Consider the following 17,703-nt stretch of genomic DNA (forward strand, 5'->3'; position numbering starts at 1 on the left):
TGTTTCCCTGCTGCGGGGTGCAGCGGCCTCCGGCGGGGAGGGCTCCGCGGGGCGGGAAGGGAAACCGGAACATCTCGGCCTAGCGCTTGTGCTGCCACCTGCGGTGCGCTGAGAAGCGGTAGCGTGACCTGGGCGCCGCTGGGACTAGCGGCTCGCACGCGCCCTCGGGCTGGCAGTGCCCAGCAGCTTTGCCCAGCGGGCAGCTGAGCTGAGGGAATGGCCGCGGCCTGCCCTAGCTGTCTGGCGGTGAAGGGAAAAGAAGGGCAAACAGGCTACAAGTGGGGTTTGTTGTTCTGGCCTCCCGCAACCAAACGCTGTTTTACCCCAGCTCGCCCCTTTGAAACCTTCGGCCTCAATGACTTGACCAAGAGCTGGGTCCAGATTTCAGATCCCCTGATGCGCATGCAGGTGCGTTTAGTAGCCTAGCCCCCGGCAGGGGAGGGCCCCAGCCTTCAGCACCAATTCATAGGGAAAAGGAACAAAAACACCCAAACCATTTCAACAGGAAAGATGGAGGGGATGGTTACCAGGCATGAAAACCATAGCCTGACTAGGGCAGAGGCCATCTATGAATTGGCCCGTGTAGAGCCACTCTGGCATGTGGGCTGGACCCAACCCCAAAGACACTGCAACACAGATTGGTTTGGGTATATGCTACATGTGTCTGGGGCCAGCGCTAGTGTTGGAACCAGCACATAGTGCCAAAGTAGCAGAGCACACCGTGCAGCATGAGCCTCACGTCAACCCCCCTGTACAGCATCCAGTGCATGATGTGGCTGATTCAGCCCTATGCACCACTTGCAACACACACTGCCCCACTCTGGGATTTGCTCTGTATGCAGCACAGGTTTGGCATGGGGTTCATGTAGTATGTGGCACTGTGCCAGACTGGCCCCACATGCTGGCTCAGGTGCATGGTTCCAGTCTGGCCCAGAGACCACCCTAGTGACCCTTATTCAGCTTGTGGGACCAGGAACCCTGTGATCTGCTGTGTGGAATCATGTTGTCTGGCCCACGAGGCTTCCAATGGGTCCAGATATGTAGTGGCAGGGGAGCAGTGGCAGCATTAATTGCCTTTTCCCTTCCTCTTCCCCAATTTCTGGAGCGGGGGGGGGGTGCCCTGTGGGCTGAATGACCTGGCCCCTGGAGCCATTTGATCCAGCCTGCAGATCTTGGGCACTTCTGCAATTTTTCAGCATTGGGACACAACGTTACAATTCCAGATCTCATTCCACTAGGCAAGTTTCTAAATAACAGTTTATCTGTACACAATGTAAATCTCTCAATCATTTTAAAATTTGAAATATTAAGGGCTCAATAACTTAACGTGTTGGTTGGGTTGGATTATTAAAAGGTATTATAAGAAAGTTGCTTCTGTCAGAGTACAAAAATAAACCTTTGGTTTTATGCATTTTAGTGTCATGCACTGTTTTATATTACAGCATTTCTTCAGTCATATTAGCAGTTTAGAATATTGGCCTATACAGTAAGGAGGTAGTACTGTGCTAATGGGACTCATTAAAAATACCTACAAGTGGAACATGATTCATAGACGTGGTGGGCTCTTCTACACAAGATGCTTAAAGCACAGTAGACTAATTCTACTGCACATTAGTGCAGTGGGCAAAACCCATGCTAATGTGTTAATGTGCAGTAGATTTAGTCTACTTCGCATTAATGTTACAAAAAGACCATTTGTTTGCACTAATGTGCAGTAGTGCCGATTACGGCACATTAAGTTAGTACCTGTCATTACAAATATTAAATTGAATGCACCATAATTATGGTACATTAATGAATGTGTAGATGCACCAGTGTTGAAATACACAACAGTAACAGCAATCTTATACTGGTCCAATGCTTGCTTAAAAAGACAATCAATGTGCAATGCAGAAGCAATCTTAAGACTCTTGCTCCTTCAGCTAAGAGGAATCGTTAGTATTAGAGAAATTATACCATCATTCACTCACAGGAGTGTGCATTTAATGCCAATTTTGTGTACTCTAGTATGTGGCTATATCTGCCAAGATGCCCTCTTGGTTGCATTGAAGATGCAATATTCATAGGCAGCAAGTAAAACTGCTTTATGGGCAAAAAAAGTGGGAGTCTCCGGGGATTTAAAATCAGAGCCCAGAGAAAATGTAAGTTTCAAAATCCTCATTGAAACTAACTTCTAAGCACATCAAAGCCCCAGGCTGAGAAAGTAGGCAAAAGCAAACCAGAGCTCAGGTGCTTTTCCTCAGGCTTTTAATACACCAAGATATACTATAAAGAATACAAATCTTTGTCAATTTCCTAAAAGAAACACAATTTAATAAAGAGCTTTACTACAATTTTATTATTATTATGCTGAAAGCTAGAAAGTAGAGCACACTGGAGATGCTGCCCTGATGGACACTGACAGAAAAGAAAATGGTGCATGGTTTTGGCATAATACTCATTTTACAATTGAATACTTAATATTGTGGAACTATAAAGGTTCAATTTTACTTTCATTGCAGTCAACAGCAAAATTGCTATTGCCTTCACAGGAGGTGGATTGGGGACAAGGAATATATGAGTCACTAATGTTCTAGGGCACTCAGACTATATTGTGCTATTAACATATGGCCAGCTCATATGTACGCCTCATTTTCTGCTGTGAGGAAGGGCACTGTTCTACTGAATTTGTTGTTACTCAAGATTATTTGAATGCACCTCTTGCTACAGAGAAGTTGCTGAGAATTGGATCTACTTTATTTATGTTGTTATATAATGTTTACGCATATTGTTACCCAATATGGAGGGAGCTAAATCTGCTCCATCCCTTTAAATGATTTTCTTTTTATAAAAAAAGCAAACACATCCACACAGAAAGCTGCCAACAAAACATCAACTTGTCAAAGAGTACCTTCTTTCTTGAATGACTTAATTTTTTTCTGTCATGTAATTTTTCCACTGAAAGGAATAACAATTACCTGGTGATAAATGACAGCAAAAGTAGCAGTTAAAATAACACAAAGAATACACACATCCAGAAATGAAATACATTTAATTTTAGAAATCTATACTTTGGAAAGGTTTGCTCTTTGAGAGGAGCCACAAGGAATCAGGCCAGACCATTTAGGAAGTGTATTTGACAGGTCTATAATACAAAGCATGTTTTTCATCTTCAATTGTCATTCTCTTTCTGGTTTTCATTTTGAATTAGCAGCAGGAGGTCACTAAGAATTCTGGCTTGCCTCCATGGACAATATTTTGAAGATCATATCTTTTGCTCCCGTCTTAATATGTACTGTGTCACAATTAAACTATATGCTTTGGTAATTTGAATTTAGTTCACTTGCTTGTTTAAAAACAAACAAGCAAGCAACTGCCTCCCCACTCCTGAACTCAACATCTGAAGCTTGTGCATTTTCAATAGGTAACACTTTAGAAATTAAGATGTTCTATTGATTTTGTTCCCTTTTATATTAATATACATCTATCCAATATTTAAAAAAATGTATATTGTTTGACCATGCGCTGTCTGGAGGGATATTGGGAAAAGGTCAGAACAATGAGGCCACTGGTTAAATCTGAATCCATAAAGTAAACCTTATTAAAACAGTATTTTTAATTACATCATGGCACAAACTTTATTTCATAAATTACCACCACCTTGGGAAATCTCCAAAAAAGCTGAATTATTTTTGTCATCTGGATGAAGATCATTGTTTGGCACATCTACATGTACTATTAGCATGCAGCAGTAAACTCCGGTGCATACCAAGTCAGAGTTTATTGCTCCTGGGTGCGCCATTTGAACGTGTCCCTAGGACTGCAGCACATTGAGCCAGGTCAAAGTAGCCCCAGCTGTCAGAGGGCTCAGGGAGAGGGTCAGCCTACCAACCCGGGGCTGTTCTGACCCAGCTCAACATGTTGTGGAGGGGCTGGTTGGGGTATGAAGGTGCTCCAGTGTAGAGCTAGTCAGCAGGCAACCCTACACTGAAGCACCCCTGTGTCCCAGCCAGCCCCATCAGCATTTGTACATGAGGTGCTGTGGAGTTAAAAGTTCCGCAGCAGAGTAGTACTTGTATTTACAAGTACTACCCTGCTGTACAGTTAATTAATTGCCTAGGGCCTAATAGGGTCGCACATGTAGACGCAAGATGTTTACTGCAGAGCGAATTAGTCTACTCCGTAGTAAACATCTCATGTAGATGTGTCCCTTGACAAATAGGATCTGTATCCAGACTAGCACTTAATTGCAAATACTGTAGGTACATGAGAGGAATACATGTTGCTGTTGGATTTAGGGAAGAAATTGTTTTGGAAGGAGCCAGAGACTACGTGCATTCAAAAAGATGGGCAGAAAGTCATAGAGTTCATTTTAGCACTTTGAATTATGATACTTACTTCTTTAATGCAGTGTGGAAAAGTGTAATAGTTTTGTGCACCAAACTGAAAAAAAACAAACCCTCACACTAAACAACTCCTTTTTGAGAGAAACTAAAACATGGAAAATTTCATGTCAATAATGAAAAATTTCTCTAGATCAGGGGTGGGCAAAATATGGCCTGTGGGTTGAATCCAGCCCACCAGGCAGTTTAATTTGGCCTTTGGACAGATTCCCACCAGTTAATTATGTCCAGCCCAGCCTGCAGCTGCCCCATCTGTGCTCCACTTGGGGCTGAGCACCGCCTACTTCCACCCATCCTTGTGTGCAGAAGCGCCTGGGCCATGACCCCGCCCTGGCCAGCACACAGCTTCCAGTTGGGACTGCTTCAGCCACCTGGATAGCTGCTCAGCGATCCCAGCCTCTAGCGGCTGTTCCTCCTGTCTGCTGTAGCACTCCGGGCAGCAGGTAGGGAAGCAGGGGAAAGCGGCAACTAGATGGAAGGGCGAAGCGGGGGCTGGGGCCAGTGGGAGCACAGAGTTTGGAGTGGGGCCCACATGCCCAGCAGGGCAGTGGCGGTGCACAGCCCAGGTCAGCACAGTTCCATCACACGGGGCTCCTCATGGCTCGTGCAGCTCCTGGCACTTGCGTGTCACTGCGTGGAAGCCCTGCACAATGGAGCCAGCAGACTTTCCTACTCCCTACCACCATGTGAAGCTCCTAGGACTCCTCTGGAGTAGCAGGGAGCCTGCACAATGGAGCCAAGCTGTCTCAGCCTCGCTCCCTGCTTTCTGGCCAAGTCCCGGGACTGCACGTGGCAGCAGGAAGCAGGACCCGGTTGCCAGTTCCATTGCATGGGACTCCCTCTCCCCACTCCCCGCAGAGCACTCAGCTCTGGCTGGGTCTTGGGAGTTGCATGTGAGATGTGGGGAGCCCTGCATGATGAACCAGGCCAGCCTGGCCCCACTCCCTGCTGCCACATGCAAGTCCCAGAACTGGCTCTGCCTGCATTGGCCATAAGCACCACAAAGGCCACCACTTGCTGTTGTTGCTGGCCAGGGGCAGGGGCTGTGTGCCATACAGAGGGGTGGGGAGGCCCCACATACACATCCCACCATACCCATGCACAACATCCACATCTTCCCCCACACCCTCCCCCACAAACCCTACACCCACCCTGCCAACCACACCCCACACTCGATATACAAGAGTAAGACTTTATTTTGGGCTATTATGCAATCACCTCTATATACACGACGAAACACTTGTAAATCAGGAGAAAAATATTTCTTGAAATGAAATTAAAATATGGTATAGTAGATGTTATATGATGGGGTGGGGGTTGGTTCTGAGATGGCAACCCCCGCGCTGAATAGAAGTACTTCTGGGGGCTAGGGGAGGGACTTCCAGTGGCAAAGATCAGGGGTCAGGGGCAGAGCACTTGTCAGGGGGTGGGGCTACCCCTGCAGCCCTCAGCACTTCACTAAAACTCATTAAGCGGCCCTCCAGCTGAAATAAATGCCCACCCCTGCTCTTGACATTATGATTAAGCATGAAGTGGAAAATATACATAAAAAAGTATTCTGCAATCTTAGCTACTTTTGTTGCTACTGCATGAACACTTTCCTGGTACCTACATATTCACTGCAGAAATATAAAAAAATGGATAATTAGGTTATGATTTCCTGTCGTTTCAGAACTTTTTAAAAAGCAAATTGTAATGTTCTAAATTCAGAGCTTACTTTTTTTAAAAGTTAAAATGTAAAAGATTATCTTTTTGATACATGTAAGGGTATGTTTAAGATTTTTATTCAACAGTCTAGAGATATAAACGTATATGTGAAAAATATCATTACTTGTAATCAGCACAATACACCTTGAGAAAAGTGTATTCCAAAAAGGTGTGTTTGTATGTGGGAATTATGGGACTTTTTATTGCACAAATTATATTAGTAAATACACTTGAATGGCAAGGATATTGGATAGCCAGTGTACCTAAACTCTTATATGGTCTTGTTTCAATTTGCATAGTCTCCAGACTCATCTTCCTCCTCTTTATCTTCAGCACGGTCATAATAATCTTCATAATCTGTGTTGTAGCTTGTGATTCGGCTGCCAACAGTAATCTCAAATGCAGAGGATGAACCTGCATAGCGAGACATAAATTGGCTCCAAATTAGAAGAATTGTAAATGAAACAAGAACTAAGGAGACAAACAAGACTTTGGATTTCTAGAAAGATATCTGTTAATTGGATATTAAAATACTGAAAATACACCTTTTAAAGCTCCATTCCAAACACAAGTAAACAATGTGTTCAATCCTGCACATGAGGTTAGCACTGGAGTCAGTATAAGTCTGTAACAGGCAGCATGGGGCTCCTGTTACTTTAAGGAGAGAAACTGCTGCTGATATTGCCCAGGCAGCAGAATATAGGCCAGATGGAAGAAGGAAAGCAATAGAGAACCACTGTTGTCTAGGTAGGGAGCTGCTCATTAGAGTAAAGGGGTGCACCTGCAGCTTTGACAGGAGAACTCTGGTTAAGAACGCCTGTTGCAAAGTTAGCCGCTAGACAATAAGACAGGAGGGCAGAACCTAGCTTGGGCAGTGGGGTCTTGCTAGAGCAGCAGTCACAAGCTGCCATAGAAACCAGATGTCAGGCCCTAAGGAGAAACCCCTGTGGCAGGCCGAGGCACCACCTGACTAGAAGGGCCAGGGCTTAGGCAACTCGTAAGCCCAGAGTCTGAGCCAAAAAGGCAGTCTGGCCCTGCAAGCTGCAGAGAGAAGAGCTCGTAATCTGGAGGCTGTAAGAGAATGCCCTGGCATGCTCTTGGAATACAAGTAAAGTGCTGAAGGCTTGCTACCACGGAGACATGACCCAGCACAGGGGAGAAGTTGTTATACAGCCAGTAGGCTTGGAGTTTGTGTTATAGCCAGAGGGATTCATTCTTTGTCATCATTTAAACCAGCAGTTTGGATTTGGGACTATTAGGGGTTGGTGGAGGTTCCAATAGTCCTGAGAGCATGAGAGTGTGTCTTGAGCCTTGCCAGGGGCTAGGGGCTTGAGACATAGATTGGGTTTGAGTTTTATAGGGTTGTAGCCTATGGAAGGACTATAGCCAGGTAATCCAGCCAGGGCCAGAGGGGCGCAGAAACAAAGTGAGACCAGGATTGGAGCCCGGAAGCCAGGTCCAAAACCATGGGCCTAGGCTACAAGGCCCAGCTAGAGTAAAGGGGTGGAGGCTGGGAAGGCCAAGGCCCCAAGAAGGGAGCATGGCTGAACAGTAATACCTATAGGCATGGCTGTAGGGGAAGTTGGAGAGTGCGAAGAGCCATTAAGGCTACAGGGGCAGAACTGAGACCAGAGGGGTCTGGGAGGGACCTGCTGGCTGTCAAGAAGACGGGACTACTGTAGGACCCTTAGGCATCCTCCCTTTTGATTCTCCAGCAAATATATTAAGGGGTGGGAAGCAAGCAAGAAGCGGAAAGTACTCTGGAGCTGAAGCATGGCAGAGGTTGTGTGGTCACCAGAGGGTATCATGGCTGACCCTGAAACCAGAACTTTGCTACAACATCCCCTTCCAACCAGCATTCATAGGAGCCTCAAATATATTTGTGCGGGGTCAAGTCCAGATTCAGGCTGTGACAGCTGAAAATTATGTCTGTGTAATAAAGGTGCTTGCTGAAGGCTCTATGAAGATTAGACCAAGTGTTTTTTCTGTCATTTGTTCAGATATTAAGCTATATGTTGTTGCTAAGAGCCTAATTAAAGTCTAAAATGTAGTAAGGCCTTTTATGTAGTATGAGGCCTAGTAAATTTAGCAAAGTCTTATAGAAGAAGTGATGGTAGGCCCTGTGGCATAGTTAAAATTAACCGTATCAGAAGAATGCAAGGCTTGTACTGCTATTGGTCAGTCTAAGGACAGTTGAAGTAAAAAGAATCTGAATGGCTGTAAGTTATCAGCATAGCTCAGAAGTTATAAATTGGCTGGCACATCCAGAAATGATTTAGAAGGAAGATACAGCTCTGTGAAAGGCACTACAAATTAGCTGTTGGCCTGGATTCAGTGGGCCCGTGGATCTCGAGGAGCCCAAGGGCTGAATATTAGGGTCCTTCCCGGTATCCCTCGGACAGCACTGATCGGGGACGCCTGACTTCGCTGAGCTTTGTGGAAAGAAAAACTTGTCATACATCAGGCATCAGAGGAAACTGCCGATAAGTTGCCGACGCGAATTATTATTGTCTGTCATTATCTTAGTGTACTACACATAGGCGTGTTTTTGTTAAGTCAATAAACCTTTCTTACCTTTCTACCCCCCAACCACACTCTTAATCCCAAACCCTCTGCTGGTAGCTGGGACACAGGCAGACTCCAAACAAAAGGCAAATTTGAACAATATTGACTGATTCTAGACATGCCAAGTAAACACAGTTGTCATTTGAGTCAGAGGAAGCTTAACCTGCAGAAGTGGACCAATAATAAAAGTGCATGCACTAAATAGAAAGATTACTTCCCACATCTCTTTCCTACACCTCAGTCTCTAACCCTGCTAAAAAAGCAACAACATGTCCCAATTTTTCAAAAAGTAAAAGGCTACATACTTTGCTGTATGAAACCATTTACAGCAATAAGCTGGGAGCAGAATTCCCACCAGATAAGGTTTTTTTCAAGATGATGGAATGTTGTGTCTTGTGAACTTTAGAACTGTGACTTTTTGTCACACTCGAGGAAAAAGTGGAGATTGTAGGAAAACCACATAATATCAACCAATTAACATATTTTTCTTTAGTCCATTTCAGATACACTTTTGACTAAAACTATCTAGAGCTGAACATTTTTTAAAAAGACCTGTTAAGATACCCACATCTTAATACGTCACTTGTAGCTATCAGTTGGGTATTTACTGTAACAAACTGCAGGTTCATTTAAGGGCCAGTTCTTGTGAATTTAAATCTGCAGGAATGTAGACCACCCATGCACTGTGAGAGCAACCAAGCGATACTCACCTGGGGCAGGCCTCTGGCCAGGAGCACGGTCTGTATTGCATGGAGGCATCGATGCTGCGGCGAGAGCTCCCTATCCACCCGCCTGCCTTTACCACCTCAGCAAGTGAGGTGGATTGGTGGGAGCCTGCAGCTGAAGCAATATTCAGGGGCCAGAGATGAGGCAAAATGGGGGAGAGGCTGGACGGCAGATGGACAGAGCTGGGGATCCTGAGATGCTGGGAGAATGCCCTACCGCCAGGATAAGTCTGGGAGGGCGCTGAAGAGGCAGCGACGGCCCCGCTGCAGAAGCGAGTGGTGAATCATTTGCCACCGGCGCAAGAGAGACAGAGACAGCCTTCCCCCCAGCCGCTCCGCTGAAGATGAAAGTTCCCACGCTTATTAAGTGGTTGTGTGCCGCGAATTAAGCCAGACACGGCCGCAATTAGAAAAGAAGAGCAGGGAAGCCCTGAGCCGGGGGAAGGAACCCTAGAGCTGCAGGGAAAAACCCTAGAGCCACAGAGGAGCCTTCAAAGAGCCCCAGAGGATGTCTGGGATGCAGTCCTTTTTTTTTTCTTTTCTCTCCCCCCACCCCAGGACTAAAAGAAAACCCTTCAGGCTTGCACGGAAAAAAAAGAGAGCAAAAATAATAAATAAAAGGAGAAAAGAAAGAGCTGCTTTGGACTGGTTAATTCAGGTACCATCCCTTCTCCCAAAACCTTGGAAGCCGGGTGGAGCTCAACAGTCGGTCTAGGTGGAGGCGGGTAGTCACCACCTCCCACTCATTAATACTTCTTAATCATCAAAGTCATGGCAGGCGGGAAGAGAAAGCACTGCACCCCACCTAGACTGAGCAAACCGGGATCCAGTCATCCTGAGGGGACCGGTGTATGTCAGGACGTAAGAGCACACGTTTCTACCCGGTGGCTACCTGACAGACATAGTAACACATCCTTTGTTGGGTAATTGCCGGTTTCATGCTCCCAAACATCAGCTTACACTCCAAAAAATGGAGGATTTGAATTTCCTGTGTAGGTAACCATATGTGGCATCTAAATCCTGTGTGTGGAAACCAAATATCAGTCATGTACTTGTATATCCTTCATATCAAAATAATTTACCGTCAATAACTTTTAATCTTGCGGAGGCATATGTAGTACCATATTTGTTTTTTGTATGGCAGATGTAGACACCTTCATCTGACTTCTTGAGGCCTTGAATTTGCAGCCAGCCTGTCACACCATTCTTCTGAGGGCCACCTCTTGCCTGAGTAAACACAAACACACCATCAAGAGTGTGTGGCTTTTATTCTAGCAATAACTATGTAATTACAAGTAATCTGAGAAATGGATAAGTACAGACATTATAGAGACACAAATTTCAATGAAATCAATAGAAGTTTTGCTTGGTGAGTGTGGCAGAGCACAGGGTGTGTCTGCCACTTTAAGGGCCTGGAGCTGGCAGCCTCCAGGTGCCTGATTAGGGCAGCCATTTTGGAGACAGCGGCTGCCTATTTAAACAGGGCAGTTTGGCTGCAGGAGGCCAGGCAGCAACATTGCCTGGTTAGAGGGCTGCTGAGAACAACCCAGAGGTAAGGGGGAGCTGCAAGGGGATGGTTAGGAGGCTCCTGGTCCTGGGCATGACCTGAAACTTAACTCTGCTGGGAGTGGGTGGACTGGTGGGGCTCTCAGTGGCGTGGGAGCCCCCAGGAAATGCCAGGCCAGTTACCACCCTGGTGAAAGGTGGGTTGGGGTGCCTTAACCCCTAGCTCCCACCACCACCGGGTGGGTTACCCTTGTGTTTGTTGGGGGGCCCAGAGGGCCAGTGTTGTGAGGGGCCCAGAGAGGGTGGACCCTGAGAGCGTGATTGAGTACAAGGCGTGGGGCTGCGGTTGCCCCTAGGAGAAAGGGAGTAGTGGCACGGTGAGGCCTGAGGATGAGAGTGAGGGGCTAGAGACCCAGCCCGAAGGGAGAGTACCCTTGACTGGCCCAAACTGGGGCCAGGACTATGAGAGTCAAAAGGGCCAGGGGCTCACCACGAGGGATGCCCAAGAGCTGGGGGCCTGGGGTCCCGACTGGCCTGGAGGTGGGCCAGGGCAAGTGGCCAAAGGTCCCGGAGGGACCACACCCAAGAGGGGAACATGGCTTTGGGTGGGGCTAGGTAGCCCGGATGAAGGCAGAGAGGCTGCCTGATTGGAGGGATCATAGAGGGGTCCTGTTTGGATGATTCTGGGGCCCAGTGTGGGGCTGGTGATTAGATGAACACCAAGATGCCATCTGCGAGGCTTGGGCTGCGGTATTAGGGGAGGTCAGAGCCGCAGAGCGCCCCCTGGCATCGGGGCATTACAATGGGTAGCCTCCCGCTTAATTGACATCTTAATGAATCAATTATCATCAAAGTCGTGGCGGGCGAGATAAGCGGGTGGTTGCCCAGAGATAGGTGGGCGGGCCACGAAAAGCTCGGCTCTGAGTAGACCCCCTGTCATGGTGACAGGTGAGCGGGCCACGGAGCTCCGCCCCAGGAGGCCCCCTGTCACAGTGAGGACAACAGAATCTGGAACCGATGCTTCAAAGAGAGCCAAGACTATGACAACTTTGGCGTTATTGTTTCTTCTAGATATACTGTCCTCTCTCATGAAGCACTTGCTAATGCACTGTTTTTGTAAGGTCCAATATGTAATCTTACCATCAGGTCCCTTGTTGAGAATCTACTTATCAAACCACCATAGCCTTTGCAACAGTTTTATACCTTGTTATTTATGTGTAGAAAAACTGGGTTATCTACTGAAACAACAGGAAAAAGGCAGTAATAACAGTAAACTCCTGTGAAACCTCCACCCTTGACCCCAAATTTGACAATATATACCATGGTGAGTGGAATAAGCAATCTACCTGGACTGAAATGTGGGCATCATCTCCTGGCAGAAACATTTTATTCCCTTTTTTCTTCCACTCCAGGTGTGGTATAGGATAGGCTGACACCTCACAGCCAAAAATTATGTCATTACCTGTGAAATTCTCAACATCTTGAGGAGGCAAAGAAATAACAGGAGCTGCAAAAAAACAGGAAGAAAATAATCTTATAGGTAAACATGGTAAGTTTTAACTGCTTTATAACAGAGTAAGGAAAACATCAATATAAATAAAAGGAAATACTTTGCACTCCTGTTTTTATGAGTTGATGCTATAGGAGAGTGCAAAAACAGATTGGAAAAAGTTTGCCGTGCCTTTTGCTGTTTCCATGACCAAACAATAACATGAAGAACCCCACAGGCTCAGCTGGACCTCAGTAACTGCCTTTATGAAAGCTACACCAAATGCAACTATATATCATGCTGCTCTGGCTGGTTTCTGGTAGTTTCCGAAAGGAGGGAACACAATGAGTGTCATTTGCAAGCATAGTGACTATTTAATGGTATACTGTTCCTGTGTCTCTTACCATAATTTGATCTAATTCTTTTATATGGGAATCTATGAATGGCCATACTTAATCAGACTCGGGGCATGTCTAGATGGGCCTCTTGCAGCATCTCAAACTCCCTTGAGACGCTGTAAGAGGCACATGCAGGAACAAGAAAATGTTTCCCGTGCTGAAAATTTGTAGCATGGGGGCAAAATTAGACCCCTGGATATCCAGGGGTCAAAAAACCCTGCAGAGAGAAAGTGGGGCAGGGTGCCCTGAGGCAACCAGAGGCTGGGTCCTCCACAGAGACGCTCTGGCTGCCAATAGTTAGCTCTCGCCCTGGTGCTGAAACATGCTGCCTGCCTGTGCAGGGAAGGCAGCGTGCCAGCAGGGAGCTGGACCCAAGCTCCAGTGCTGGTAAATAAGGGGTGGGAGGGGCTGGATGAGGGAAGAGGGGACCATAGTGGGGGACCCCTGCAGGCCCTGCCCTCTCCCCCAGCTTCCCAATCCCTACCTCACCTGGCCCCAGCCCCCCCGGCACTTACTGACAGTTCTAGCTGCCATCAGGGGTCACTGGGGCCCCCCTGCACAGCACGGGACAGGGTTTCAGCTTCAGCAGCCCCAGCCCAGACCGTGCTGCCCCTAGCTTTCCTGTGCTGCATGGAGGGGGGGCTCTGCCAGGAGGCCCCAGAGCGCCCACAGCCCCTGCTCCTCCGATGAGTAGAATCTTTTTTTTTATTCAGGGGACTTGGTGAGCAAGCAGGGGGTGGTAGCCCCTGTGGGGGCCATTTGGTCCCTGTGGGGGACAGCAAAACATACATTCATGAAAGATATATTTAAAATTCACTTTATTATTATGACAGACACTGGTAGTCTTCCAAATTGCTTTCACACTGTAGATATATCGATAAAACCTTGCCCAACTGATTGTTCTCTCTCTAGTTCTCTAGTGGTCTTTTATTTTAATTGTGGAGGAACATGGATTTTGGGGGTATTGTACAGAATGACTTTGGGATTTTTTTTACCAGGCAATTTTCAGTTTTCCAATAGGGAACACTAGAATTGCTGCTAGGGAGGAGGCCAGTGACACAACCCTGCCTGCTCAGAGCTGGCATCTTGGACCCGGCTGGAGGTGGCTGACCTCCTGGCCAGTTGGGGCCAGGAGGTCATGCTTTGACAGTTCAAAGCAGGCCACGACACCTGAAACACTTTCTGGGTGATACCTGCTCAGATGGCCGGGCAGGGGGCGCACATGGCAGTAGTGCCATACAGAGACCAACTCTGCAGCCACAGCCCCCTGGCAGCTGGCCCAGAGGGGCAGATGGCTCTACTGGCTGTGCAGTCCCCATCTGGATCTGGCAGGGGGGCACGAAGGCACAGCCCCGCAGGAGCCCCAGCAGGTCACAGCCAGGCAGCAGCCCCCGCTGCCAGACTGCTGCAGTGGGTAGAGGGTGCAGGGAACTCTCTCAGGGCTGCTTCAGCAGTCCAGATGGTAGTGTCCCCAGGTACCAATTGGCCAGGCCCCAGAAGCTCCTGAGAGCAAGAAGCCCTGACCTACTTGCCATGGCAGCTTTTTATATTGATGGGGCCAGGACAGGGTAGCTTTTTATACTGCTGGGGACAGCACAGGTGCTGGCCCCGGTCTCTAGCTCCCCCTGGCTGCAGATCTGGGAGGAGCCAGGCAGGCTTATTTTGCCCCAAGTGGCACAACTTGCCCCACACCAAAGTGCATGTCTGGGCATGTGTGCTGAGGCAAGAAGCCCCAGCTCAAATTTGCACTGCTGCCAGTTGAGCTGCCACAAGTGCATGTGCTTGCATGTGTGGACATGCCCTCAAGGTCCACATAGTCCAGGATTTTATCTCCAATAGTGGTCAGTACCAGATGTGTAAGGCAGTAGTGACCAGTTACAAAACAACTTCTCTGTAAAGAAACTTTCTTCCTAGTTCTATTAATTAGAGTTTGGCATGTACCCTACAATTTCTGTTTTACGTCTCCTCTAAAACCAATGTATTCTGTGCAATTGTATTCTGGAAGTTCTCATTATATATACAATTATCCAGTTCTTTTCTGGACACTACAGTCCTTGGAATTTAAGTAGGGACTTGCCCTTACTACTAGCTTGTGATAAAGAGCTCCCCAGGTAAGCAGTGTAAAAGAGTACTACAGGCCACCCCTGCTTAACGTGGTTTCACTTAGTGCTTTTTCACTATAACACTCATTTTAAATTAATACCTGATTTCACTTGGCGCTCACTGAGTTTCATTATAACACTTGCGGTCACCATCTTGGGTCATTAAAAACAATTGTGGTCACCATCTTGGGTTGTCAAATACTTTCGGTTTTTAACTTAACACATGTTTCGTTTAACACACAGTTTTTCAGGAACCAATTAAAAGCTCTAAGCTGGGGTTGCCTGTACTGTATTTTCTCACATACAGCATGTCCCTGTGTATAATATGAACCTTGTTTTTTAAAGGTAGCTTGACCAAAAAATATCTTTATAGTAACTTGAGTAGCAGCAGGTAGGGATTCGAGCCTGCTCCTGTGCTCACTGCCAGCTCCATGTGCTGGATGGAGCCTATAGGCTGACCCTGTGCCCTGGGTCTGGTCTGGAGCCACATACCTGGTCTGACCCACTGTGCCAGGTCTGGAGTTATGCACCAGGTCTAGCCATGGACCAATGCCACATGCTGATCCAATTCAGTGCACAGGGACATGTCATCTAGCTGTGGGGCTTCCCAAGAGCCCAGAAATTTGGCAGCTGGGGGTAGCAGCAGCATTAACTGCCACTTGCTAAGGCTCCGAGAGCCATGGCAATTAATGCTGCCACTGCCACATTTCCTGACTTACAAGGATTCATATTTCTCACACAAAGGTGCATCCCAGTTTCCATCAGCTGGTTTTGGGGGACAAGATTCAGGTTATATGCAAGAAAATAAATTGTTTTCAAGTCAGGTTTATTGTGTGTAGTTTTTTTTTTTTTTTTTTTTTCTTTCAACTTAATTTGATCTTCTTGCATTATTAAATATGAACATTCTCTTTTTTGCTATATCCTTTTTAGACAGAAACAAAAAACTGAACATAATAGTTCAAATAAGACCATAACATTTATACCATTGCCAGCATTATTCTCAATTCTTGTTTCTGTGTCTCTAAATATTGCATTTAATTGTAGTCTTCTGTGCACTATTCAGAAATTTTTTACCTTCACTGCAACCAAATCTCTCTTCTGGGTGCCTTTAGTTAGTTTAGAATACAAGGAGAAAGATATTTAAATCTGTGAGATCACTTTGATGCTGAAGTTTAACTTTTCACCAATGATTTAGACACCAAGAACACTAAGTCTTAGTGAAAGTTATTGGAACTTAGGCTTTTAAATGCCTAAATCACATTAGAAAATAAAAATTAAGTGTTGCAATGAATGAATATACCAGGATTTGATATAAAAATCTACATAGAAAGCTTTCTTATTCATCCATTAGGGTTTTTTTGTACTTTTGAAAGAACTGAAAAAATAACATTTTAAACTAACCACCAGAGGGAGCAAATCCCACAACAAGAAAATAAGAGTTTTTTTTCAAATACCTTTATATGATCTGGAAATGTACTGTATGCATGATTTGTAACTTTAGTAAGCAGAGAAGAAAAACGCCACTACCACTGTTCTTAAAAGCACCCTAATTTTTTGTAATCTAGTTATATTTATCCATAAAAATCCTTGTTTTTTTTCAAGCCAACCATCTATGTTTGTTTTCTCTCTCTCCTTTCTTTGACAGTTTGTAAGAATGGATGCATTTTCTAGGCCGTTTGGTTTGGTTAAGATTCAATCATGGCCTCAATTTTTGTGCAGTATCTCAAAAGCTTGGTGAAGAGAACTTTTTTGTAAATATTAAATGTTTTTGCCTACAATATTTGAGTTAATATGTCCATACAGACTCATGCTTCAGCATCTAGAACTTTAAAGGCAATATTCCAGATTTCTAAACAACAGCTATAATACTTGCTGTCAGATATCATCAGCCTAGTTAGATGATGACATGTCTAATGCAGAGTTGGTCAAGTAATGTATTTATCTATTTTAGAATTACTACTATTAGAATTATTATGTATTTATCTATTTTAGAATTACTCATTCTCTGATTTTTACTTTTTAAACTGTGAGCCTCAGATCTGTCTGGGGCATTTGAACCCATAAGTCCCTCTTCCTTAATGGAATTAGGAATTCAAATCCCTTAGGCAAGTTTGAAAAATATCAGCCTTAACATATACATTATTTATAAGGATTCGGTGAGTAGCTGGGATAAAAAATGCCTATGGATTGTTCACATAGGCCTTGATATTGCAAACATTCATTTGGTGAATTTTACGACTGAGTAGTTCCATTGATTTTTAGTGGGGATAGCCGGAGTAGTTAAGCATATGTGTAAAATGCTAAAATTATTATTTATATTTTTATTTATTGGGTTTACTGCAACTTGTCACTATTCATTATTTAGGTCAGGGATGTCAAACATACGGGATGACTTATTTGTGGCACTGGCATTCTTCAGACTTCAGTTTGCGTAGGAAACAAGTACTGAGCACTGATCTCTAGTTGTGGTATCGTTCTATAAATATAACCTTCACTAAACTCAAAGTACTTTGTTGTGTTATTTCCCTTCAAAGCATCTGCTTTTCCCTAAAGATTAATTGTATACAGCAACTAAAGAATAAATAAATAACAATAAATCCTTTCATCACAAGAGCGCAGCCTTTTATTTCGTGTCTATCACAGAGATACAAAATCTCTAAAGTCACATTCTGGAAAAGGCCTTTCTTCCATCAAAGGGTGTTTTGATTAGTTGTGAATAGAGCAGGTTGGCTCTGGGTCTCTCTACCTCAACCTCATCCAGCACAAGAGGCATTTTGATGCTACCTGTCAGACAGAGCATTTGATTTGCTGCAAAAAGTAACTGGTTCA

General features: G+C 45.4%; 1 protein-coding gene across 1 annotated transcript in view; it reads right to left on the reverse strand.

The window, feature by feature from the left end:
• Positions 1-5,834: 5,834 nt before the first annotated feature.
• The window catches only part of LOC102375332 (kazal-type serine protease inhibitor domain-containing protein 1-like), a 25,838-nt gene continuing 13,969 nt past the window's right edge, over positions 5,835-17,703 (reverse strand). Inside the window, exons 2-4 of the mRNA XM_006015745.2 lie at positions 12,232-12,392; positions 10,462-10,606; positions 5,835-6,503 (exon numbers count right to left, since the gene is read on the reverse strand). Coding sequence (XP_006015807.1) covers positions 6,376-6,503; positions 10,462-10,606; positions 12,232-12,392 — 434 coding nt within the window. The 3' untranslated portion in view covers positions 5,835-6,375. The remainder of the gene's footprint in view (positions 6,504-10,461; positions 10,607-12,231; positions 12,393-17,703) is intronic.

This window comes from Alligator sinensis, unplaced genomic scaffold, assembly GCF_000455745.1.
Source record: "Alligator sinensis unplaced genomic scaffold, ASM45574v1 scaffold156_1, whole genome shotgun sequence".
NCBI classification, from domain to species: Eukaryota; Metazoa; Chordata; order Crocodylia; family Alligatoridae; genus Alligator; species Alligator sinensis.